At 44.9% G+C, this 27691-nt stretch overlaps 1 protein-coding gene across 24 annotated transcripts in view; it reads left to right on the top strand.

Annotated features, from left to right (window-relative positions):
• The window catches only part of DLG2 (discs large MAGUK scaffold protein 2), an 834734-nt gene that overhangs the window by 602995 nt on the left and 204048 nt on the right, over positions 1-27691 (top strand). For all 24 annotated transcript variants that reach the window (XM_033146043.1, XM_033146049.1, XM_033146050.1 and 21 more), the window contains one exon: positions 14397-14521. In XM_033146043.1, coding sequence (XP_033001934.1) covers positions 14397-14521 — 125 coding nt within the window. The remainder of the gene's footprint in view (positions 1-14396; positions 14522-27691) is intronic.

Here is a 27691-nt window from a genome sequence, read left to right as displayed (position 1 = left end):
GCTCTGGCTGCGGACCCACTTAAGTGCAGTGGGCACGCCCTAGCCGGCTGCGCCGGTTGGCCAGCCGGCTGGGCACCGCCCCCAGAGCTCCCCCAATAGCACCAGGGGATGCAAGCATCCCCTGTGCACGTGGAGGGCTCGTGCTCCACTGCAACCCCCCCTCCTTTCTAAGGGGCGGAAGGGGCTTTCCGTGTGCTGCTCTGGTTCTCCAGAAACGGCTTTGTCATGTTGGCCACATGACCCGGAAGCTGTCTGCGGACAAACGCCGGCTCCCTCAGCCTATAGAGTGAGATGAGCGCCGCAACCCCAGAGTTGGGCACGACTGGACCTGATGGTCAGGTCCCTTTACCTTTACCATAAGGAAGAGAATTGACACTGAAGAACCAACTCATGCCCAGTTAGGATGTCTTCCACTCAACAACCATCCATTCATTTGTTATTGCATTTTTCTTTCACCCTTCCTCAGAGGAGCTCAGGGTGGCACACATGGTTTCCCCTCTACATTTTAGCCTCAAAACAACTCTGTGAGTTAGGTTAGGCTGAGATGGGTGACTGCCACAAGGCCACACTGAGAATTTCATGGGGTGAACAGGGATTTGAGTCTCCCCAGTCTATGAATTTCAATGTCAAACCTGCACATGTTGTCTTAGTATTAAAAATATCACCTTCAGCATCTTCAGGAACTACTCCTGTAGCTGCTGACAATAAGCATCCAATCAGTATGTTCATCTTTCTTCCCATTCATGTAGCTTCAAATATTGACAGAGTTCAAATGAGAAGGAGACATCAGAGGTCAGCATTCTGTTGCTCTGATTTTCTATTTCAAAGCCGCAATTGGTCAAAATTTAACTGCAAAAATTGTTGAGTGCTAGAGGTCCACATATCTTTTGGAAACACACAAGTTAAAAGCAGCCAAGAAACACAAGGTGTATTTAAACAAAAACAAAAAAAAACTGTCAGGGATCGCATGTGATCCAGCCTGTAGAATCCTGTTCTTAGCTTAGTCTATTAAATGCTTTTAGGGGAATTTTATTTCACTTCGTTGGCTTTACACACACTCTCTCTCTCTCAAAGGTAGGCACTTCATACAACCTGGACAATAGCAGCAACAAAACTCCTTAGGTATAGTGTTGCTTTGCTTAATTGTTCTCTTTGAAGAAGCTTTCTTGGCTTCAGCATTCAGAACCAAAATATTGCGGTTACATGATGGTCAATCCTGTATTATTGTAAGAAAACCATCCATTTTCGTTCCGAACGGAGTGTCCAGAGTCTTCTGGGGTCAAGGTTTTTAAAACTGTGCATTTCTCCTTTATTTTATTGATTACACTTATGTTTTAAATCACCACATACAATGAAGAAAAGGGAATATGTGGTGCGGTTGCTCTATGCTGCCATGAAAGGGAAGTGGCAATGGTGAGTTGAGGTGCCTAGCTTAGAGCACTGCTGCTGAGACAATGTTGCCACCACTGAGCAGCAGGATTGCTTGCTTCTCTATCATGGGAATGTGATGGAAGCCAAGCAGTGGCATAGAATCATAAATTGTAGGTGTGGAAGGACCCCAAGGGTCATCTAGTCAACCCTCCAGCAATGCAGGAATCTCAACAAGATCATACATGACAGAGGGCCATCCAATCTCTGCTTAAAAACCTCCAAGGAAGGAGAGTCCACCACTTCCTAAGGGAGTCCACTGTCAAACAGCTGCCAGAAAGTTCTTCCTGATGTTTAATCAGAATCTCATTTCTTGTAACTTGAATCCATTGGTTTGGGTACTAGCCTCCGGAGCAGGAGAAAACAAGCTTGCTACATCCTTCAGATGGCAGCCCTTTAGATATTTCTAGATGGCTATCCTATCTCCTCTCGGTCTCCTCTTTTCCAGGCTATATATACCCAACTCCCTCAACCATTCCTCATGAAGCTTGGTTGCCCTACTCTGGCACATGTTTCAGCTTGTCAATATCCTTGTTAAATATCCTTGGTTGCCCTACTCTGCACATGTTTCAGCTTGTCAATATCCTTGTTAAATTGTGTTGCCCAGAACTGGACACAGTACTCCAGGTATGGTCTGACCAAGGAAGAATAGAGCGGGACTATTACTTCCGTTGATTGGGACACTATACTTCGGTTGACGCAGCCAAGAATAGCATTAGCCTTTTTTGCTGCTGTGTCATACTGTTGACTTACATTAAGCTTGTGGTCTACTAAGACCCCTAGATCCCTTTCACGTGTACTACTGGCAGGCTAGGTTTCCCTAATTTTATATTTGTGCAGAGCCTTATCTTTGTCCCTATTTTGTTGGTTTGGGTCCAGTTCTCCAATCTGTTCAGGTCATCTTGAATCCTGTTTCTGTCTTCAGCAGTATTAGCTACCCCTTCAAGATTGGTGTCATTGCAAATGAGCAGGGCTTCACACTACACACTGGAACTTACTGGCACCCTAATTATGCCATGCCTGTCCCCAATCTTCATATTTTGTATACTGCTTCGGAAGCTTTTGGTGACTTATTTTGAAATTGAAAAATACAGGTAAGAATGTGGGGCTGGCTGGTTTGGGCATGTTGCCCAGATCTTTGCTCAGCACTGCTTCTATATTTGTCTGCCACCTGCAAACAAGTAAGCCAATTACTTGCAGTAATGGGGAGCAATGACCCAGTACGTTTCCGAGCACAATTCAAAGTGTTGGTGTTGACCTTTAAAGCCCTAAACGGCCTCGGTCCTGTATACCTGAAGGAGCGTCTCCACCCCCATCATTCAGCCCGGACACTGAGGTCCAGCGCCGAGGGTCTTCTAGCAGTTCCCTCACTGTGAGAAGCAAAGCTACAGGGAACCAGACAGAGGGCCTTCTCGGTAGTGGCGCCCGCCCTGTGGAACGCCCTCCCATCAGGGGTCAGAGAGATAAACAACTACCTGTCATTTAGAAAATACCTGAAGGCAGCCCTGTTTAGGGAAGTTTTTAATTTGTGACTTTGTATTGTATTTTGGTATTTGTTGGAGGCCGCCCAGAGTGGCTGGCCAGATGGGCGGGGTATAAATAATATTGTATTATTATTATTATTATTATTATTATTATTATTATTATTATCAGCAGAGCACAGAAGGCAACTTGATCAGGGCCCTCCAAAACTCAGACCCAATAAATAGTACAATCCAAGGCTGTGTTCTGATGTGAGCACTGGCCTCAGCTGAGATGAAAGTACTACCTTGGACAGCTCCATGGAGGACTCAACACTGAGGACTGCGTGAGAGCTGAGCTCATATGTTGCTTCTGAAGTAGCTGATGGGCTCAGATTAGGACTTTGAGTGGACCTATAGCTCTGTTCTGTAGGTAACTCCACTTTGTAAAGTTGGAAGGGATTCCAAGGATCATCTAGTCCAACTCCCTGCAATGCAGGAATAGTCCCAGCTCTACCTGGGGATTGAATCTGAGACCTTCTGCATGCAAGACAGGTGTTCTACCACTAAGCTATTGCCTCTTGATTTAAAGGGATCAGACTTTCTCCTGTAGACTGTGCATCAATGGAGCTGGGGAGACTCTGGTTGAACTGGGACTTGTAAGATAGAGTCCTCAGAGTCAGAGGAGGGTAACAAGGCTACTGGACTCTTCTTGCAAAAGTACTTAAAAGTGCTTCTGGGGCAGCCCCCGCCCCTGTGAATCCCTGGCCTCATCCCCTGAAGAAGAGGAAGGTGTCCCCAAGCCAAGGTCATAGCAGGTAGGTGTGTTAGTTCCCAGGTGACAGTGTGAGGGAAATGAGCTGGAGCTTAGCCTGGCAGGGGTCCTTTCTCAACAAGGCAAGCTGCAGTGACTGGATAATGCTCCAGTTAGGCCTGATGGAATTGGATCGGTTCTCAGGGTCAGCTAGCTAAGTTCAAAGTTCAGGTAGTCAGGCCTAGGTGGCACCTGTGGAAAAAATGCAGTTCAGCACTCAAAGCACAAAAATGTGCTCCCGCCATCAGCAAGGCACCAGACCCTTGGTGCTTAGAGTCCCAGTTTGAGACCCACCCTGGCATCTGTGATCTGAAGTTGCTGCTAACCCTTCCCAATAGGCTCGATATCTTGCCTTATCAGCATAACCCTCCACTAAATATTATCATCTAGTATCTGAAAACTTAATATTTTTTTTGGATTTGCTAAGCACCAGCTGGGTGGATCTTGACTGAACTTTCGACAGATGGCTTTTTGGTACTGCCGTTTACTTTTGGCATTTCAGACCTGGACACATCTGTGGGAGCCATGGCTGATTCAGTCACTTTCAGAGTTTTAAAGCTCTTTTCTTCCCTTTCCCCTTCCTCCCTCAGAAGCCCCACATTAGTTGCAATTATCAAAAGTAGCTGGTAACGCAGATGCTAATTGGCGTAAGCGTCTCTGTCCTTTTTCCTTGAAGCTTTTGGGGGCTTTTCTGAGAACGCTCTGCAAAGAGCCTGGGAGATTTAAAGGTTACAATTAAAGATGCTGCGGTAATTTTCCAGGTTACGATTACCGAAGCAGATATTGTTGGTTCTGCTGCCGCGCGCAATTATCCCGAAATTCTTTTATATCTAATTTTCTCCCGTTTGCTTTTTGCCGGGGTGGGGAATTCGCAGCTGAATACACAAGTTCTTTCTCAAGGGCATGGTGAGGGGGGGGGGGTGAAACTTCACACTCTTAGTGGGAAGGGAGCCTGGGGGGGAAACAGCTAACCCAGTCACTCCTTTTCCTTTGGTCTTTACCATTGGAACCAAGTGGATAATAATAATAATAATAATAATAATAATAATAATAATAATAATAATAATAATAATTTATTACTTATACCCCGCCCATCTGGCCGGTCCTCCCCAGCCACTCTGGGCAGCTTCCAACAGGATATTAAAAATACAATATAAGATCAAACACTAAAAGCTTCCCTAAACAGGGCTGCCTTCAGATGTCTTCTAAAAGTCATATAGTTGTTTATTTCCTTGACCTCTGATGGGAGGGCGTTCCACAGGGTTGGCGCCACCACCGAGAAGGCCCTCTCCCTGGTTCCCTGTTACCTCACTTCTCACAGTGAGGGAACCGCCAGAAGGCCCTCGGCGCTGGACCTCAGTGTCCAGACTCAACGATGGGAGTGGAGACGCTCCTTCAGATATACTTGGCCAAGGCCAAATAGGGCTTTCAAGGTCAGCACCAACACTTAGAATTGTTCTCGGAAACGTACTAGGAGCCAATGTAGGTCTTTCAGGACCAGTGTTACATGGTCTCGGTGGCCGCTCCCAGTCACCAGTCTAGCTGCTGCATTCTGGATTAATTGTAGTTTCCAGGTCACCTTCAAAGGTAGCCCCACATAGAGCTCATTGCAGTAGTAGGATTTCTTTATTCCCTTGCTGCCTCCACTAAACAACCATATAATGGTGCTTTACTAGATGGGCTGTTGATTTGCTGCAGTAGGGCGTCGTGACATCATGAGGCATGTACTGCAGAATGACGCCCCACCCCGGGGGGGGGGGGGGCGCTGCGCTTGCCACTCCCAGCAGCCAAGCAGCTCAGTATGCCACTGGTAAGAGCTGTTTGAGACAGGAACAGTGACCCTTGGGAGGTTGTGTTCTCTCTTTCCTTGGAGGTTTTTAAGCAGAGGTTGGATGGCCATCTGTCATGGATGCTTTAGCTGAGACTCCTGCATTGCATTGGAGTAGATGACCCTTAGGATCCTTTCCAACTCTACAATTCTATGATTCTATATATGTTCTTCATTAAAAGATAAAAAGTACACAATTACGAGTGCACAAAGTAAGATAAGATGCAAAAAAAGAGGAAATCACACCCATGTAGAAAACAATGTTTTTGTGGGAGTGGGGAGAAACTATTTTTAAACAGTTTTAACAGATAGCCAGTAGTACAAATGAAAATGACCTCGTGAAATGCACTCATCTATCTTGACTGTTCTCCTGCTATGCTTAGCAGTGCATCAGTTTCCATCTTCCACAGTTCTGCTCCTCGAGTTTGGATCCACTGTATTTTAGTGATTTCTGCTTTCTCCAGCAGTGCACCTATCTTTCTGAGTACAGCACATAAGTATTTATTTTGTTCTTTAGTATGAAACTTCACAGTGGTTTAATGTTGTGACTGTGCATTTAATGTTTAATAAACCTTTTTTATATTGCCATCGTTGGTGAATGGAAACAGTAGGCTAGTAAATCCACAGGTAGATCTGCTATAGATGCCAACGTCTGTTTACCCTAATTCTGTAGCAGAGGTATCTGGAAAAACAGGCTTGTTTTAAGTTGGGTATGTAGTGATGACGAAATCATAGTGTGGTAATAAAATCCTAGAGTGCAATGCTATTCATACTTACCCTACAGAAACGGTGGGTATACAAAAGACCCATATAGGATTGTGTTGTTAGATAACGAGAGATGGACACATGTCTGAAATTAAGTTACAAAAGAAAATGACTCATCGCCTGATTGTGCATATTTCCCATACCTTTGAGGGATAGTATTCCATGGACCTTTTGAATAGTATTCAGCGGTATGAAATTAGCAGTGGATCCAGCTGATACTTCATTTCTCTGCTACCAGCCGCAAAGACACTCAGCTGCAACTGCAAATGTACCAGGAGATTACCTTCAACTGATTGCCTGCCCTACTTTTTTCCACAGTGCTTGGTTGCCTGCAATTTTATAGTTGCAGGTGTATGGCTGATTCCTGGTTTAGAGAGGCACAGTATTAATTACTCTCACTTCACCCCTGAACAAGAGGGTGATTCTAGGCTATTCAAATGTTTAATTTAGAGAGAGAAATTGTTGAGCTCTGTGACACCATTCGTGTGAATAGTGCTTCGCGGCATAAGCAGAAAAATAGAGTTCACCACCTAAAGGATCGTGGCCATCAGATGTATGATTAGTGTAGGAGAGCTAATATAATGACAGTGCAATCCTATGCTCATTTACGCAGAAGTAAGGGCCACTGGGTCTGGTGAGGCTTCCTTTCAGGGAAGCATGCATAGGATTGCAGCTCGGATCAATCCATTTCCCCCTTGTATACATTTTATATGTCCCTGGTGGCTTCTTGCAAACAAACAGAAAAAAAAAAAACATGACAATGAACAATGACATCAAATGGAATAAACTGTAACATAGAGGAAGCAGGCAGAATGGCTAAAAGTCAACAAGGCAATATCAACCCTGCAAGGTAAAAAAAAAAAAAAAAGACTTCCTAATAATAACAGATATTTGCCAGCGAAGAGAAGGGATCAAGATTTCTATTCCTTAGAGCAGGCATAGGCAAACTTGGCCCTCCAGCTGTTTTGGGACTACAGTTCCCATCATGCATGACCACTGGTCCTGTTAGCTAGGGATGATGGGAGTTTTAATCCCAAAACATCTGGAGGGCCGAGTTTGCCTATGCCTGCCTTAGAGGCCTCATCTCCTGTCCTAGCCAGTGTAGCACCCGGAAGTTGTTGGACTACAACTCCCATCACCCCTGACCATTTGCCATGCTGACTGGGACATCTAGGGCACCTCTAAGTTAGATTAATCACTTAAAACCAGCCTTAATCAACTAAAATGTTCCCCACTTTTAGGCAGCAGGGTTTTTTTATAAAAAAAGGGAAGGAAGAAGAAAAAAATGTAATTATTTTTAATGTGAGTACTGTCAGGCAGTGATGGCCACCAATTTGGATGGCTTTAAAAGAGCTTTAGACAAATTCATAGAGGAAAGGCTATCAACGGCTAGCAGATTCTTCTTATGTTCATCTGATAAAACCTGCATGATCACTACCCTCTTAAGTGTCCTTCTCTCTACTCTCATACGATGGAGGAATGCTTCTTCTTAAACTGCAACCCTAGGCAGTTTAAGATGAACTTTTTAAACAAAAGCAAAACCCATCCCAGAATATGCACCCACCACCCTAAAGATTGTGCTGAGCTGATGGGCAATGTGCTTTAACTACCAGCAGGTATATGTAGTGCCTGTTCGGTATACCTGGGGGAGGTGCAGTTTGATCTCTCAAGGTGCTGAGCACTCTAAAAAAGTTTAACTGGTACTAATTATGAGCCAGGGAAGGCTGCTGAGTGCACATTCAGCTTCCAAAGAACATTGCAGGATGGGGGCCAGAATATAGCGTGAATGAGTCCTAATTGGCTTATATAAGTGTTCCTTGGAGCCTGAAGAGTATACAATCAAGACCTGGCTAGCTGATCGTGCAGGGTTCCAATTCGCAGGGAGAACCTATTCAGATACAGCAGATTTTCATTTCAGACCTTCCCACTTCCACTTGATGCATGGACAGCAATTTTGTTGTTCAGTCGTGTCCGACTCTTCGTGACCCCATGGACAAGAGCACGCCAGGCACCCCTATCTTTCACTGCCTCCCGCAGTTTGGCCAAACTCATGCTAGTTGCTTCGAGAACACTGTCCAACCATCGCATCCTCTGTTGTCCCCTTCTGCTTGTGCCCTCCATCTTTCCCAACATCAGGCTCTTTTCTAGGGAGTCTTCTCTTCTCATGAGGTGGCCAAAGTACTGGAGCCTCAACTTCAGGATCTGTCCTTCCAGTGAGCACTCAGGGCTGATTTATTTAAGGATGGATAAGTCTGATCTTTTTGCAGTCCATGGGACTCTCAAGAGTCTCCTCCAGCACCATAATTCAAAAGCATCAATTCTTCGGCGATCAGTCTTCTTTATGGCCCAGCTCTCACTTCCGTACATTACTACTGGGAAAACCATAGCTTTAAATGGACAGCAATAGGGATGGACAAATTTCAGTTCCTCTCAAGTTTCTACTTTTTACAGCTTTAAGTTCAGTTCACTGCAAAGTTGTTTTCCCCAATATAATCAGTTACATTTTCATGAGTATATGCTTTTTGCACACATTGTATTAAAGAAAAACAGCAACAACCAAGCATTTTTAAACACAGCACAGAAGCTGGAGAAGTGCAAATTTCGAGGCATTTCTGTATTTGGGTTCCCTGTCTCTGTGCTAAGATTTGCTTTTACGGTTGAAGGAGCTGGGTAGGTTTAGCCCAGAAAAGAGGAGACTGAGAGGAGATTTGATAGCCATCTTCAAAGAGTTGAAGATGGCTATCAAGATGGAGCATGCTTGTTTTCTCCTGATCTGGAGGGTAGGACTCGAACCAATGGCTTCAAGTTAGAAGAAAGGAGATTCTGACTAAACATAAATAAAAACTTTCTGACAGTAAGAGCTGTTTGACAGTGGAATGGACTCCCTTGGAAGGTTGTGGATTTTCCTTCCTTGGAGGTTTTTAAGCAGAGGTTGGATGGCCATCCATCATGGATGCTTTAGTTGAGATTCCTGCATGGCTGGGGGTTGAACTAGATGATCCTTGGGGTCCCTTCCAACTCTACAGTTCTATGATTCTTAGAAGAAACCATTAGGTAATCCTCGGCTAAACCAAGTCAAGCAGCATCATTAAAAATAACAGGTATTCAGGAGCACAACAAGCTGGTTTGAGATGGGTAGAGTATTAATAGTAGAAATGATTGCTCAATTTCTTTATGGATATACACATATGCCAATGCGTAAGAAGCACATCAATAATGCAGCTTTTATTTCCCAAGCTATGTATGGGAAATCTGTCAATATTACAAATGACTCCAGTAAACTGTCCCCTGGAAGCCAATCTCTCTCCTATTGATCTAAAAAATGCAAAAGTTCAATTAGACGCTGAGAATGAGCATCTTGGAGCTAAGCTCTCAAAGTCATGTAAAAATAAATTCATTTTCAAATTGTGTTAATAGAGCAGGGATGAGAGTCAAGGGATGGAGCAAGTTACGGCTACGATTCAATAGGCAGTTAAAACGCCATTGATGATGGAGATTATTCAGCAGTTTGCTGCGCCTATTAAAGTCTCCTTCTCCCATGAGTTGGTTGCACTGACCGCAATGTAATGTACACAGAGAAATGTTCAGATCTGAGCCACACAGTTTTGAGATGCAATCAGCATTCAATTTCAGTGCTTGTCTACTTTGATATTTTTTTTTGATATTTTTTTTTTTGCTTTCACAGCACCTAAACGCAAACACATTTAGTCAAAGACCATGGCTGATTTCCTATTGTTGTTGGAAGTGTGGAAGAGAAAGTCCTCACATTTTCTCTCACACATGTACTCTTCTTAACTGACTGATGTTTTAATGAGGTGGCTTCCATTTGCGAATGAAGGGAAAGGGGTGGAATTCTCCACACAAGAAACGCCCACTAAATATAGCTTTGAGCAGAGGTGTGTGTTTGTGTGTGTGTGTGTGTGTGTGTGTGTGTGTTCTTCAAGGCCACAGTAGGAATGGGACAAAACCTACACTTAAAGGCATTTTTGTCAGGTGTTATAACTTTGGATAAAGGAGAAATTTGATCCAGTTCACATTTGAAGAGGGACCGTTATAATTTGCACTTTACACAAACCACCACACAGCCACCCTTCAAAGCTTGCATTTTGTCATAGGGGCCACATTATCCAGCACCCATCCAAAGGAAAGGTGTCTATCACAAATGCAGTCAACTTTTAGCAGTCCTTTCCACCCCCGCTTGTGCCTTCATGACCAATCCTCGGTGATTTTTCTCTCGTTTAGGAAGTAGGCTGAGTAATTGATTGGGGAGAGGGAGCGTGCGTTGTAAATGTAAAGCCTTATAAACAGCAACGTTGGGCCCTGAACTGCAATCTGTTTGATCAATGGCATTTACTTAGAGGTGGGGAAAGCGCTCCTGCTGTGATGGAATGGAACGGTCCCTTTTGCATGTGCCTCACACACAGAAACGGGTCTCCTGGAAGCAAGGATAGAGCACAGAGGAAGGATGCGAGAATTTGTATGATACCTTCTGAAATGTGTTCATTGTCATGGACTGGTTGGAGGCAAAAGGAATGGTGGGAGGAACCAGCTGGGAAACCATCAAGGGAAGAAGGATCAGAGCCTGGGGAATAGTGGCGGCAGAGGTGTAGTGGGTGGGGAGGCCGGCAGGCTGTCGCCCCAGGTGCAGTTATTTTGGGGGTGCATACCTCATAGCACCCTGCCGTGTCGTATTGCATCCTTCTCACACCACGCTTTAGCTGGAGGGCACCTTGAGAAGGACGCAACGGCTCACAGTACCCTGTGCGCCCAGCGCTGCTTTCCTCCCTGCCCTCTTGCTTCCTTCTCGCCCAGCCTTCCACCTGATGTGAGCACCCTGAATTCCAGCCCCTACTCAAATTTCGGGCTGTTTTCTAGTTTGAAGTTTGGCTCAGTGCCATTTATTTCATCAAGGACTGCAGCGACTCTGCCATCACCTTTGTCTTCAAGTCCCCCCAATTTATCCAAAGAAGAGAGAAGGCTAAACTTGTGTGTGTGATCTAACAATGCCTTGTCGGCGGATGTGTTCAACGACGGAACAAGCCAGTGAAACAGCTTTGATGGACCCTGTTGCTCAGGTCAAGGTTTCCAAGAGGATTAATTACTAGCAATTTACAGGATCTTGGAGTGCCAGCAAGGGGTGCTGACCCTTTCCTTTGAAATGTTGCCCCTAGGGGGACAGCGGTGGAATAGACTTCACAGTGCTGCTGGCCTGCAGTTCCAGTTAAATTTTAGGAGACGGCAATGATTCGTTCTGGAAAGGCTTACGGCTTGCTTCCCCACCACCAATCTGCATCATAACTTGCAAATGAATCATAACCTTGCAATTAAAACAAAAATGATAATGTAATTAAAACAGCCACCACCACATACATGCCAGCAAAATGCTAAAAGAGAACCCTGCTTTCACTGCTACCTGAATTTTGCCATATAAGGATGAAGGGTGTGTGCAGCCCCCTCCCCATATCTACCCCCATGGTCCTGATCATCCCCCCCCCATTAGGAGCCACCTGCAGCACCTCAGCTTTTGTCCTGAATTAGTTCAGGGGTAAGGTTAATGTTTAATTAGGGCAAAAATTATAATTAAACATATGTTAGGGAGGTGGGAAGGGTGGGGGAGGAGGTGCTGCATCTCCTCTCCCCCCCCCCCTGACCGAGAGTGGGGGCAGGAGTTCAGTTCTGCAGGGTGCTCCTTCAAAAGTGTTCGTGCAAGTGAGCACCCCACAGGATCAGTGCCTCGTGTCAACAGCTGTTGAGCACACACAGCAATTCTGTGGGGTGGAGCATCAGGCAGGAAGGAGAGCCAGGAAGCCTCAGGCATTTACCTTCTCCTGAGAAGATGCAGCCAGTAGTTAGGTAGGCCTCGACTTATTGATAGGTTTTCCTGCCAGATGCTCCACCCTGTGAAAGCCCCAGAATGCTCAGCGACATTCCAGCTGACCCATAGCAATCCATGGCTGTCTCAGCCTGACACCCAAATATCCCTCCTAGTAGATCAAGTTTGGGCTTGGGACTCATAAGAATCCATTGCACACCCCTAGTAAGCATGTAAGAGCCCTTCTAGAGAAGACCAAAAGTCCACCTAGTCTACCAGCCTGCAAAAAGAACCAGACTGCAACTTCACTCTCCCCGCTTGTGATGCCAGGACACCACCACGCTCAGTTCAGAGGCAGGGACAAAACCACCACAATGAAAAATGCTGCTAACCAGAAGATTGGTGTTTTGAGCCAAGCCAGGGATGGGCTGGGACAGAATTCATGCATTGTAAGGAGCTGGATTAGATGACCCTTGGGGTCCCTGCCAATTATATGATTGGGGGGGGACTTTGAGCAAGATGTCCTCACTGAGCCCCCATCGATGGAATTGTCCCACCCTGGTTGTTCTTTCTCTGAGCCCAACACACAGCCACCTAAAGAAAGAGATGTGCCAAGTGAGTGAATGGAGACGAATTCTTAATCGTATCACCACTCATTTGGTTTCAGATGACAGGCAAGTTTGAAGGACCAGCAAGGTGCAGCAACAGGACCCTTCAGAGATGTAGGTGCCCATTTCCCCAACCCTTCAGGGATATAGGTGCCCATTTTTCCAACCCCTGTCACCAACTCCAACTGAAGTCCTCAGCTCAAGCCATATAGGAACAAATAGACTGAAATCACACAAAACATGTATGCAAGTATCTACTTGAAGGCATGATCTGTGGCTTATTACCCAAATGATCAGCTCTGAGGGTGCAGAGTTCAATGTGCAATATTTCTGTTACAGTATATAAATATTGCACATCGAACTCTGCACCTTCGGAACTGATCATTTGGGTAATAAGCCATAGATCATCCCTTCGAGTAGATTCTTGCATACATGTTTTGTGTGATTTCAGTCTATTTGTTGATATAAATAATTTATAGTTTAAATATTTTCATAATATTCTCGTAGTTCATATTGTAGCGTCTTTCACGGTTTTGTGTATTTTATATTGGGCTTCCATTACCCTGTTTGTCTGTTGGCTTTTGCATACAAGCCATATAGGAAGCTGAGGTCCCTGTGGAATTCTACCATGTCTCTTCAAGGAGCATTTATTGTAACCAAAGCAATTTAGCAAACAGTTGAGGATTCCTTTCTTCCTTTTTTTTCTTTAGGAAGCTTTTGAAAATAGCATTGAAGAGATGCAATTTATCTTAGTAAAGAGAAGGGATGTTTTGCAATGACAAAATAAGCTTGGGTTGTTAAAAGTGGTGCGCTTTAAAGGCATCTTCTGCCAAGGCAGCATAGCTCTTTAGCAAATGGGGAGTGAATCGATAGCACAGCACTTAAAATTCTGTGGGCAGAGTCGGCTCTTCCCTCTGAAATTTGCTGGTGTTTGGATTGTAAGGCTGAGTGCCATTTCCCACCGCCACCCCACGAGCCTTGCTTTTATACAGCCAGGCACTTTGCGTCTAATGTTTTAAGTTAACAGTCATATTTGTGTAGTTGAGGCTAAGATTGGCTGGTGCCCATTGGGACTAGTAGGGCAGGAGCCCAAACATTAGGTGGAGCCAGAGCCAAAGTCAGGCAGAGCTAACTAATTCTTTTCATATACAAAAAGAATTATATATTCTTAATGTGGATTTGGATTTGATATCCCACTTTTCACGACCCAAAGGAGTCTCAAAGCGGCTAACATTCTCCTTTCCCTTCCTCCCCCACAACAAACACTCTGTGAAGTGAGTGGGGCTGAGAGACTTCTGAGAAGTGTGACTAGCCCAAGGTCACCCAGCAGCTGCATGTGGAGGAGCGGAGACGCGAACCCGGTTCCCCAGATTACAAGTCTACCACTCTTAACCACTACACCACACTGGCTCTCCAGTGACCTTGGGCTAGTCACTAAGGTCTCCAGCGACCTTGGGCTAGTCACTAAGACTAAGGAGGACAAAGGCAACAGGCTGTGACACCCCCTGGGTTTGTTGTAAGCAGGAAGGTTGGCAGGTGGAGGTTGGCTCAGGTCAGATTAGAGTTGGTGGTTCAACACCCCACTTGGACCAGCCTTCGCTGGTTGAGAACAATCGTCCTCCTATAACAGACAATAATTTTCTTTTCTTTCTCCCCACCCTGTCCTTGTTATTTTCTTTAGGGAAATTCTGGCCTGGGTTTCAGCATTGCTGGAGGAACAGACAACCCACACATTGGGGACGATCCTGGGATATTTATTACTAAGATTATACCAGGAGGAGCTGCAGCAGAGGACGGAAGACTCAGGTAAATTTATGCATTTGTTGTCTAAATGGGTGTCCAATATTTGGGTCTGTCCTGGGGGGGAAGCCTGGTGCCATTGTTGCAGGAAGGGAGGATGAAAAGGCTTGAGCCGATGATGAAGTCAACAACAAGTTTATTAAATTTGTGAGGTCCATGCCTTTACACAAAATACCATAAAACATTATTAAAAAGATAAACAATAAAATTGTAAAAATAAGTTAAAATTCATGCCATGCTGTCCCAGCAAAGGAGACTACCCAAAAACCCCTACCATTCAGGAAAGAAGATACAGCAACAGGTTAGGAGAGCAATGGGAGGGACCTCACCATTTCATTCAGGAACCATACCCTAGTTTTCATAGCCTTCACCACAAAGACCACTACCCCATGGGAAATCCGTGGATCAGCATCCGCCAGCAAAAACTTTACTTGGTCCTCAGAGTTGACTATTGATTTGGGAATAGTTTGTAACATCGCATCCCGGAAGGCCGAATAGATGGGACAATACAACATGTAATGTGTGAGATCCTCTTTGGTGATGAAGTTAACTAATTCTAGGTTTATCCTGCTCCTCCTCCTCCCTGAGTTCTACAAGGGGTAAAAGTAAGGGCTTTTCTGCATGACTCTTGAGAATGCATTATTTTCCCACATCTGTTTTGTGCATTACCTGTGCATTGAAGCATTGAAGTGAGGGACAGATATGGCTCATCAGCCTGGAAAGGCAGCCCTCATAGGAGAAGGAAAACACTGATCCTAAAACTCCCCTGCCTTGCGGGACATCTTTAGAGGAAGAAAGGGCTAAGGAGTAAACCCCAAATAAATCCTAAGTGGAGTCCCACTTAGTTGGTTGGATGCTGCCCTGTATGACTCCTTCTGGCAACTTCCGCATCCCAGCTGGTGCCAAACATCTGCTCTGCTTTGGACCACATCATTGAGGCCAAGAGGGGGGGTCTTGTTGTCTGGCCAGCCCAGGACCTCCATGAACACTGCTCAGACTTGCACCCCAGAGAGACCGCTTCAATGTTGAAGTGGTACAGTTTGACTTCACCCCTGGAGGCACACTCCATTGCCTTTTGAGACAGATGGATGCCAGCAACAGAAGCACCCCTGTTTGTTAACCAACCTCACAGTCTGTTGTTAGATCTGATGTCCCGTTGCTCCTATTGAAAACCTTGCCCACACATCCCTTGTCCTCAAGCCCTAGAAATCAATGACACTGCTTTCTGTCACTGCTTCTAATGGAAATAAGGAAAGAACTTGCATTGCCACACCCTGGACTGCTTGTAATTTAAGAAGGCAGGCAGGTGAGGGCTGACTGGGAACAGGTTGAGGACCCAAGCACAGCATCTCTCTCTCTGAACCAGCCAAAACTCAAATTGGCCACCAGATTTTCCTCGGGTTTCTGCTGCTGTAGTCGTTTTACAGCCTCCTGCCGGTTTAACATGCAACTAAAAATCTAGCCTTAAGTTTATTGAATGGAGCCAAAGGTATAGTGAAGAAAAATACATCTAATTTTCTTCCCAACCGTGTAATCTTTGCTCTGCCTGTCTCCCCATCTCCCCCTTCGTTGGGTTTTTCTTTCTTTTTCTTTTTTTAAAAAAGAAACTGCGCCGCTGAATTGATTGCCAGGGTAAAGCAAGGAGATCAATTTTCCATCATTGCCATCCTTTATAGCGAGTCACTCAATCTCTTGTAAGATTGCGAGATTCCCGCTTGACAAAAGCAATCGGTTTGAAAGAAACGTATTGTGCAGCAACCGTAAACTTTGCGATAGAACCACTCAGTTAATATGACTCAGCCATTTGGAGAAGGAATCTGCGGAGGAGCTAATTGTGGTCACTTGGTGGGTTTAAGCTGTGTTTGCGACGCATAGGATTTTCAGAAATCTGGCTGTGATCAAGCCTATAAACTAATGGAAACCTCATCCTCCCAAGCATGGGTCCTAATGTAGCCAATTTGATACAATCCGTGTACAAGGGGGAGCTATAAGGAGCCTCAGGAAAAGCCCAAAGTTTGCCACAGTACAAAAGTCTTTAGGGGGAGAAAACCCTTTGTGTAGGAACCCCCCCCCCAAAAAAAAAACACCACCCAATCAGGACTGGGTATCCTCATTAGCAATGGAATGTTGACTGAGTGGTCTGGAGCAGAAACCAAGGGGAATGGAAATAAGGATTCTGGAACAGGGGGTGGCTGGCTGGGATCATAGAAAAGAGCTCCAGAATGCAACATTTTGTTGCAGACCCCCCCCCCCCCTGTAGAACAACTGGTTATAAGTTAGGACTAGATCTTTTTTATTATTATCTTGAACAGATTTTTTTTTATCCTTGACCTGTGACCAGCTTGCATCTTGAAGTCACTTTGAACTGAGAAACAAAGAAATTATGATATTTTTCTTTCTTTTTGGCAGAAGTGCATGAAATCTGTCGACATGCTAGCCACTGCAGAGTGGATAAAGCCTGGCCAATTTACATTTCAGAATAAAACAATAAAAGCGGTTGAAAACATCTATTTAAAGAATGGGATGAACCAAGAGGATTAAACCACACACCAACCTTCTACATATCCAGACAGGCTTGTCTGAACAAAAATGTTTTTAGCAGGTGCCACAAAGAGTAATTTAGCCACCTACCCAATGTCAATAGGCAGGGAGTTCCAAGTGTAGGTGCTGCCACAATAACATATCAGTTTCTTACAACTGCAGAATGAATATTGTGTGACACTTGTAACAGCACCAGTTCTGCAGGCAGGGTGCTCCTGGGATCAGTTTGGCTGCCCTTGTATATATTATTCCAAAACGCTTAGCAGCTCAGGGCCGGTAGCTATGCAAATCTCTTGGTGTGTGTTTGTGTTTGCAGACCTCTGGCAATGCTATTTGCTCAGTGCATAATTTAGCTGCAAGTCAATAAAGAAAGGAGACCTTCACCCTATTAAAAAAAACAACCCGCTTGTTTTGCAGGCAGCGGTAAATTAGAGCCTCCATTAACAGATTGTATATGTTGCTTGCTTTATGTTAGGAAGTTTATGAGCTCATTAAGTTAGATCATTTTGGATATCTGGGCATATTTTTTTTGTTTTTGTTTTCTTTTGCTGCTAACAGAAGAGAAATGATCCTGGCACCAACTCAGCAGTGGAAGTGATTCTGAAGTTCATAAGGGGAATATTTGGAACATGTCCAGATTGCTGTGCATGAGTTAGGAACGAAAATAAATCCAAACGCTTCATAAATAGGCACTCGAGGCATCCGTTACACTGGGCCAAATGCTGCTTCCTTTGATTGCAAGCTGATAACCATAGCTGATGGAGACAGAAGCAAAGCGTTCCTCCTTTTCTCTTTGCCCTTGTACGGCCAAGAACATGGGCTCTTCATTCATTCTCCTCCGGCACCCCTTCCAGTCACATTTCACAGGGAGCACCTATCTGGAGAAAGACACTAATGCTCTCCTCAGAATACTGGGTGGATGGGAGCTCAGGGGAGAGAGATCTATTGAGAACAAACTTTAATCTGCAGCTGGAAGCTTCTCATTGAGGTTCCTCTAGGCCCCAGATTGACTCTGCCAACCCATGCTAGCCACTGGATCTTTCTGGGCGGGAAGGAATTCAAGAAGGCTTCATGTTGCTTTTGTATGCTCCAGTATCACGGCTTGCTCCTCGGAAGATTCAGGATGAGTAATAGAAAGTACTTTTTTTTCATTTAGCACATAGTTAAACTACAGAGCTTGCTCCCCCAGGAGGCAACAATGGCCACCATCTTGGATGGCTATAAAAGAGGATTATCATGGAGGTTAAGTCTTACCGGTGGCTGCTTGCCATGACAGAGGCTGTGCTCTGCCTACAGCATGCCTCTGAATACCAGTTGCTGGAAACTGCAGGAAGGGAGAGTACTTGGGTCCTGCTTGTGGGCTTCCCAGAGGTATCTGGTTGGCCACTGTGAGAACAAAATAGTGGACAAGGTGGGCCATTGGCCTGATCCAATAGGCTGTTCTCATGTCTTTATGTTCTTATGTGTTGCCTCCTTGTATACCCTAACTGACTGACTGACTCATACGTTCTATGGGCCTGACCTTTGGCTCTGCTGCTTGTTAAATGGTTCCTCCCCCCCCCCATAATATTTATTAGTTTTTCAAATTCTTAACAAATCAGTGCCAAATTACATCATTTAAAACATTTTCCCAAAAAGTTAACTTCCCACACTTCATCCTAAATGCGTTCCTACTCCCCCCCAAATTGCTGCTTGATATTTCATATTAATAATAATAATAATAATAATAATAATAATAATAAGGTAATAATTTATTATTTATACCCCGCACATCTGGCTGGGTTTCCCCAGCCGCTCTGGGCGGCTTCCAACATAATGTTAAAATACAATAATCTATTAACATTAAAAGCTTCCCTAATCAGGGCTGCTTTCAGATGTCTCCTAAAAGTCTGGTAGTTGGTTTTCTCTTTGACATCTGGTGGGAGGGTGTTCCACAGGGTGGGTGCCACTACCGAGAAGACCCTCTGCCTGGTTCACTGTAACTTGGCTTCTCGTAGTGAGCGAGCTGCCAGAAGGCCCTCGGCACTGGACCTCAGTGTCCGGGCAGAACGATGGGGGTGGAGACGCTCCTTCTATTGCATTAGAAATATTTATTTCTAATTTACATTGCATTCCTTATATTCAATTTACAATTATTGATTTTTTTTTAAAAAAATCCCCTTTCCCATTATCCACCAGCTGTTGATTTATCAATTCCTGCTCAAACATTTACATAACGATAACACATTCCCTTAAAAAAACAAAAGAGGTTATATATCTCCTTGCCTGCTTGTTAAATGGTTCCCGACTCACTTCAGAAAGAAGGTTTAAAGTTACTATTTTCTAAATTTAAACAGCATTTCTAGCCAATGCAGCAACGTCAACCCTAAACCTCTCCCCTTGGATTTAAGAAGTATTCCTAGGTGCTTTCCTGGCCACCTGTCTCAGAATGACTCATTCTGAAGAGGGGCCCTCTTGGCCTTTCCTAGGACAAAGTGGAGAGCAGGGGAGAGGCAGAAAGGATACCACGTCTACCACCATACACATAAATTGATAAAATGAGGAAAGGGCAGAAGTAGCGGGGAAGAGGAAGAGGAAGAGGAAATCCCCTCTATTCATTAATGGACTCAAAAATTGACAGAATATGCGGGGTTAGATAGCCTATCAGAAAACTACAGCAGTTTATACTCTGTCACACCACTCGAATAATTACAGTAGCAGCTTTACGTTAGACATGTGACCTAAGATAAATTAAGAAATAGTTATATTATGATAAAAGTGTGTATTGGCAATAAGTAATATATAATTGAAGTAAGGAATAGACGGGAGGTCGGGTCTATAGTCTAAAGACCAATTTTTGCTTTATTGTTTTGTAAAAAATATTGTGTTCATTATTATTTTCATTTGTATTTTTGTTTTTGTTTTCTTTCTTGGTGTATCAATAAAAAAAATCAAATTTTAAAAAGAGAGAGAGAGAGAGAGGCAGTAAGGTTGAAATCGGATCTTCTTGTGTTTCCGGGGTGAGTGGTTTAGCTCAGATTAAATTGAGCCAATCTCATTTGAACTGAGGGCAGAAGCTGAATCCATAGCTAGTTCTGAAATATTATTTATCATGCCAGGAGCTGCAAAAGTTAAAGACGAGTAAAGCCTGAGCCACTGGTTGTTGTTGGGTTGTTTTTGTTTTTTCCCAGTCTACAAAATGTGTTGATTACTATCTCCCGGGAAATTACACTGAGTTTTAAGAAGGCTGCAGAATCCAAAACCAGTATTGTGAGGCTTAACCCTGATGATCGTTTCATCAGTGGCTCTGCGCTCTGCTACAGCAATTATGAGGATTAAATAGCCCTGTAATCATTTGGAAAGAGTGGAACAGGGGGAACTATTAAGGTCTTTGCTGAGTTTTGTATTAGTCAGGGAAGAAAGTGCCACACATCCAGTCCCATTGCATAATATGGCTCCAAATACTGCCATCTCCTTCTTTTGATGAAAGCTGCTTCTCAAATAGTTCAGACATGAAAACAGGGACCCCAATTCTCATACTCCTCCTGCTATGTGCCCCTGAAGGCTCTGTACCTTTGTGTTCTGCATTCATCATTTTACTTCGCAACAGACTGTCCCGCCCACCTCCAGCAATTCAAAAGACAAGTCACAGTTTTACACCCTCTGGTGTGTATGTGGTGTCAAGTTTAGCACAGAAGTTCCCAAACTGTACCAACAGTGGCCAACAAGCCTCATTCAGGTAATCTATGGCGCATCTGTAGGTGTGTGGTTGAAAACAGGAGCCAGCACATCAGTCACATCAAATACTCATATTGATTCTGAATTGCATTCGAACTTTTATTTCTTATGTTGCATTTTATCATATTGCCATGTGAACTCTGTGGAACTCAAACTGCAGTAGAAAAAATATGCCATGTGTAAGAAATAAAAATCCATTAAAATTGTGCAGAATCTTTCACGGTACGTTGCAATTGCTACAGAGCCAGTGTGGTGTAGTGGTTAAGAGTGGTAGACTTATAATCTGGGGAACGGGGTTTGTGTCTCCGCTCCTCCACATGCAGCTGCTGGGTGACCTTGGGCCAGTCACACTTCTTTGAAGTCTCTCAGCCCCACTCACCTCACAGAGTGTTTGTTGTGGAGGAGGAAGGGAAAGGAGAATGTTAGCCGCTTTGAGACTCCTTCGGGTAGTGAAAAGCGGGATATCAAATCCAAACTCTTCTTCTCTTCTACAGCAGGCAGAGAATCCAGACAGTGCTTCTCCGAGAACCTCAGCAATTTTGAAGTGGTCCAGGGCATGGGAATTTGGGGACCCACTGGACTAGCAACAAGATGTTGTGGTATAGGGAATTGCAGGCACCATTTTCCACCCCCGTTGTCAGTAGGGGTGGAAGGATCTGCCAACTTGGTGCTCCCAGTTCTTCACCCCCCACCCCCGTCTTAAGTTCAGTTCTCCACATTTCTGCAGCATTTAGTGAATTCCTGAAGAAAATTTACCAGCATTTTAGCATGGATTTCTCTTAATAAACATATTTTTGTTTGCAGTTTTGACTAACGTATCCATTTTTGCAAGCAATTTTCCCTCATCTAAAAGATTTTTGTATGTTGTTTTCAATAATAATAATAATAATAATAATAATAATAATAATAATAATTTATTATTTATACCTCGCCCATCTGGCTGGGTTTCCCCAGCCACTCTGGGTGGCTCCCAATTGAACATTAAAAACAAAATACAGCATTAAACATTAAAAACTTCCTTAAACAGGGCTGCCTTCAGATGTCTTTTAAAAGTAGGATAGTTGTTTATTTCCTTGACATCTGATGGGAGGGCATTCCACAGGGCAGGCGCCACTACCGAGAAGGCCCTCTGCCTGGTTCCCTGTAACCACACTTCTTGCAGTGAGGGAACTGCCAGAAGGACCTCAGAGCTGGATCTTAGTGTCCGGGCTGAACGATGGAGGTGGAGATGCTCCTTCAGGTATACTGGACCGAGGCCGTTTAGGGCTTTAAAGGTCAGCATCAACACTTTGATTTGCACTCGGAAACCTGTTGGGAGCCAATGCAGGTCTCTCTGGACCGGTGTTATATGGTCCTGGTGGCGACTCCCAGTCTAGCTGCCACATTCTGGATTAGTTGTAGTTTCTGGGTCACCTTCAAAGGTAGCCCCACGTAGAACGCATTGCAGTAGTCCAAGCGGGAGATAACTAGAGCATGCACCACTGGCGAGACAAACTGCAGGCAGGTTGCGCCTCCTTGGACAGTTGTGAGTCGAAAATGACTCCCAGGCTGCGCACCTGGTCCTTCAGGGGCACAGTTACCCCATTCAGGATCATGGAGTCCTCCACACCAGCCTGCCCACTGTCCCCCAAGAACAGTACTTCTGTCCTGTCAGGATTCAACCTCAATCCATTAGCCGCCATCCATCCTCCAACTGCCTCCAGACACTCACACAGGACCTTCACTGCCCTCACTGGTTCTGATTTAAAAGAGAGGTGGAGCTGGGTATCATCATGTGTTCATTTTTATGTTCTTATGTCTCCTTCCCTGGTTCCACTTGCAGCATCAAAGAAGCATTGCCCCTCTTCCTTGCACGAGCTATTTCGCTGTTTCCATATTGTTCTCCCTGAGACTGATTTTTCCCTCCTCCCCACCCCCCTTGCTAGATGTTCCACCCTAATTTAAATCAGTTGGAAGTCCATAAAGACCTCTTTCCTTTGTAGTTTGTAACAATGTGTGGTCTTCCTCGTTGGTGAGACCCAAAGTGCCCATTCCTTGCAGCACGCTGTAATTTGGCATGTTTTGCTTTGACAAACGTACTAATGAAGGGTGTGGCATTGTTTTGGTTTTTTGCATGTTTCAACAAGAGGTTGCAAAGTGAGTTTTCTCGGTTCCCTTCTCCACCTTCTCGAAAGGTGGAGAATCCTCTTGCTTCAGAGTGATTATGTCTCTTCCCAACTTATTTTTTTAAAAATAAAAATGGGTGGAATTTTGGCTGGCAGGCTTGTTGTGACTCTTTAATTTGTTAGTGTGGTGTGTGTGTGTGTGTGTGTGTGTGTGTGTGTGTGTCTAGTACTAAGAGAGAGCGAGGGAGAGCGAGATGAAAGTTGCTTGCAACACTCCTAATTTGGACTAGGCCTTTGGGGAGGTATGTGTTGCAACCGGTTTTCCTGCATCAACACGAACCTGCTTTGAGTAGTTTGCGAGCGACTTTTCTGGGGCTTGGATTAACAGGTGGCAGATCCCTAAAAGGGCTCTTTTTCTTCGTCTGCGTTCTCTTCTTAAATGAAAAGCGAGGCTCTGCTCCTCCCTCGGTTGTACCTGAAGGGGACCCGTGTTCTGCGCAAGGCTTTGTAGCTGCCCTAGCCCACCTGCTATGCAGAGCAGCATCTTTGAAAACTCTTCTGAGGGATTTGAGTACTTTGCATTCTCCAGAGCTCAGAGAACAGAGAGCAGCTACTTAGACCAGGAAGAAGGAGTAAGTAGAGCCCTCTTTCAATCCTTTTGGTCTTTTCTCAGATCCGGAAAGACAAAGGGGGAAAGACATTGATTCCTTCCTCTCCTGGCTGCTTGCAAATGGGAAGGAGGGGCAGGGATCTGCCATCACATCCTGATCCGGCTGACATCTTCCTCTCTGCCTGCCATTTCTTATTTATTCTTTGCACTTGAAATGCACCTGTGTGTAAAGTACTGTGTTCTCCCTCCCTTGGCTTGCTGATATCTGCTGGATTTGTCCCCAATACTGGTTCTTACCAACCTGTTTCACTGACACTTACCTGCCTGTTTCGTTCTTTGTGTTTCACTGACACAAATACGCAAACTGTGAAATTATGGGTGACATCCAGCAATGTCTGCTCACTTGCATAATAGAAATCTGCTTGTACGATGGGACTTTGGGTTTCTCTTCTCCCCCTACACTCTCCATCTGCTCCAGAGGGACTCTATAGCCTTCCAAGGAGCAGGTTTTTTGGGGTAGGGTAGGGCTCATGAGCTGGGGAAGATAAAGGCATTTGGTTGTCCCGCTGCAGTTGTACCATGGCGTTTCTTCTCTCTGCGTTCCTCTGGTCACTCCTGTACATGACCTGACTGCCTGCCTCCAGCCACTGTGGTCATCTGCAAGGGTTGATGTTGCCGGCCTTCATACCAAAAAGTGCACTCCTGGATTTAGGGGCACAGCTAAATATGTGGAGCTCAGCCTCTTGCAGTTGTGTATCAGGTATTTGTATCAGGAATCTGGGATTTAGCTGGGGCTCCCTGCAGAATGTACACTTGGGTTTGCCGCAAGTAATGAATGGAGGTCTGCTGATATCTGAGACTCGAGCCAAATGTAGCTGAGCCTGAACTTCAGCTCTTGAGATGGACAGTGATGATTAGCATTCACTGCACAGTGACAAAATTGCTGTTTGGGGCAGCTGTGGTTAGATGGGAAGATTGGGGAGGAGGAAATGAATGCCATACCTCAGCTCTCTTAACTCTACCTGCTTCTCTAGCATTAGTGCATAGCAGATCATGAGTCACTCTGCTGAACTTGAAATTCCTTTGTCAATAAAAAAGAAAAATTCTGTCATTTTGCATAGAGTGTGTGTTTTATTAGTGAGGCTCATTATCTTCTGAATAGGAGTGGAAGTACTTTCTCAAAGCTGCCGCTGCTGCTCCTCACTGTGCATCTGCAATATCCGCCGTCTAAGAAGTATTTCTAATCATGCATTGTTCATTCCGGAGAAATGAGCCCTCCATTCCCACCCCACCCCTATCCAACTACAATGAAAAGATTATGCTGCAGTAGTAGTTTCACTAGGAGATTTATTTCCCCAGTGGTGGAACATAGCCCAGTGCTTTGCATGCAGAAGGGCCCAGCTCCAATTATTGGCATCTCCAGCTAGAGCTGGGAGTCTCCCATGAGGGGTAGCTCAGTCGATTGAGCACGAGACTCTTAATCTCAGGGTTGTGAGTTCAAGCCCCATGTCGGGTGAAAGAGTCCTGAATTTCATGGGGTTGGACAAGATGACTGTTCTGGTCTCTTGCAATTCTACGAGCCTGTGATTCTGGTTCTGTGAAACTCTGGCGAGCCACTGCCAATCAGTACTGATGATGCGGAGTTAAATGGACCAATGGTCTGACTCTGTATAAGGTAGCTTCCTATATTGAGGGCGGGGCCATAGCTCAGTGGTAGAGCATCTGCCTTGCATGCAGGAATCCCAGATTCAATCCCCAGTATCTCCAGGGAGGGATGGAAATGTTCCCTGTCTTGAAAAACCCAGGAGAGCTACTGCCAGGCAGTGTCAAAAATACATTGGGATGGAGGATCAATGATATGTGTCAGGAAACCCCCCTCACCGCAGCAGGTAGCGTTCCCGGGTCGTTTGCAGTACAGGGAACCACCCTCTCCAGTTCGTAGTTCGTCGTCCTCCTTCCCGAGCGCAGGAAGCGATTGCTCCTCCAGTGGGGAGGGGGAGATGGAAGCAGGAAGTCGGGGCAGGGGCTGTGACAGGATCAGAGAGCCTCAGCACCAAGCAGGAAGCGGGGAACAGGGACCTTTTCCCGCACCCCGATTTCGCAGGGAGGAAGGACGTGGAAGGGGGAGGCGAGGGTTCAGGATCCCGCACCTCTTATGCTGGACCAAGAACCGGAAGCGGACATTCCCGGACTCTGCAGAGGGATGAGCTGGATGCTTTTACTGTAACTCCACTGTAAATATCTGCACAATAAAGCCTGTTTCCTCATGAGCAACCACTGAGAGTCCTTACAATATGACTCTGTATAAGGCAGCTTCCTATGTTCCTTGTCTGCTCATTATGAACAGGACCATCAATATATGCCATCTGTGCAAGGTGTTTTTTGTGGGGGGGGGGCAACATTGGCTCCTCCTACTGACTCACTCCCAAGCAAGACAAGGCACAGGCAAAATGGCTCTTTAAGAGGTGGTGGGCTTCCTTCAACCATCTCAACTGCTCACTACCCTCGTCCTGCATTTTGCCTCCATGGGTGTGCACATCAAGCACATAAATCTTGTTCATCCTGGAGAAGAGGGTGTTAAACAGCCTGTGCCTCAGCCTGGGAGGGAGTGGTTGAAGTCTCTTAACTAGAGCCGAGCTGAAATTACTCACAGGACATTTTAGGGAGGCAAATTCTGGTAATTTCTTTTCTCTCTCGCTCTTTTCAAAAACTGAGAGCTACTTTGCTGAATGTGGAACCATTTATTTTATTTTTAAAGTGTGGCAGTCACCATTACCCCTCACAATGCTCCAGAAGCGACGCTATGCCTGGGGCATTGTGGAGGATGCAAAACAGTGCTGACTGGAAAAATCTTAGGTGGGAAATGGTGTGGTGCTTCTTGTGGGTGAGCCCTATCCGTAAGACACGGTTGGAAAAATCCCCTGCTCCTGGACAATGTTAACACAAAATGAAGCCCCCCAATGATTTCTTGCATTAAATTAAAAACAAACAAACAAACATCTCTTTCATATTAACAACATTCCAGAAGAGGGAACAGGAGGGAATCTCTTTCTGCAGTTTGCCAACTCTCGAAGAATAAGTTGTTCAGTTTTGCTTATTGGAAAAAGCTCATTTAAGAACTGCACTTATTCTCTGATATAGCTCAAATTGCACCACTGCAGTCCTAGAGTTACACAACAGAAGAAAAGCCGAATGGATCAGGCCAATGTCCCATAATGTCCAGCATCCTGTTCCCACATTGACCAAGCAGGTGCAACATCACTTTACCCACTTACTCGTGTTAAGAGCCAGTGTGGTGTAGTGGTTAAGAGTGGTAGACTCATAATCTGGTGAACTGGGTTCGCGTCCCCGCTCCTCCACATGCAGCTGCTGGGTGACCTTGGGCTAGTCACACTTCTTTGAAGTCTCTCAGCCCCACTCACCTCACAGAGTGTTTGTTGTGGGGGAGGAAGGGAAAGGAGAATGTTAGCCACTTTGAGACTCCTTAGGGTAGTGATAAAGCGGGATATCAAATCCAAACTCCTCCTCCTCTTCTTCTTCTTCTTCCTCTTCTTCTTCTTCTTCTTCTTCTTCTTCTTCTTCTTCTTCTTCTTCTTCTTCTGTCTCTAATGGTTCTCCCACAAATCCTTTGCTTCTGCTTCTCCTCCTCATCTTCCTCCCACCTCTTAAGCATCAACCATGAACTAGGCAGTGCTTTTTTGTGCTGGCATCCAGTGGTACAGAGTACTATCACCAATTCTCTTTTTGCTGCACTGACAGCCATTTTATACTGGCACACACAGCACTTGATAAAAGATACAAGTACTTAGGGCTGCCATACATCCAGGATACATAGAGCCAGGATTCGTCCATCGAAAATGGTGTCCGGACATATGGCAGCCCATATCGGAAGTGTTGATTTTTTGGGTGGTTTTCAAAAAGAAAGAAGGAAAGGAAGGAAGGTTAAAAGCTTTGTTGTTGTTGTTGTTGTTGATATTTTGCAAAAAAGAAAAAAAAAGTCCAACAACTTTCGTGTGCGGATTGTCATTTCTTGAAATATGTCAACCTATACTAGCACTTCATTTATTTTATATACAAAAAAATAAAAAGGGAATGGAGTCATGCAGAGTGTCTGCGTGCGTGTAATATACATCTTAAATGAGCAAAGGGCATATTGCTGGATTGAGATGAAAGCCATCAAGTGTTGAATAGAGAACCAAGGCT

This window comes from Lacerta agilis, chromosome 4 (assembly GCF_009819535.1).
Source record: "Lacerta agilis isolate rLacAgi1 chromosome 4, rLacAgi1.pri, whole genome shotgun sequence".
NCBI classification, from domain to species: domain Eukaryota; kingdom Metazoa; phylum Chordata; class Lepidosauria; order Squamata; family Lacertidae; genus Lacerta; species Lacerta agilis.
This window is presented reverse-complemented; position numbering and strand designations above follow the sequence as displayed.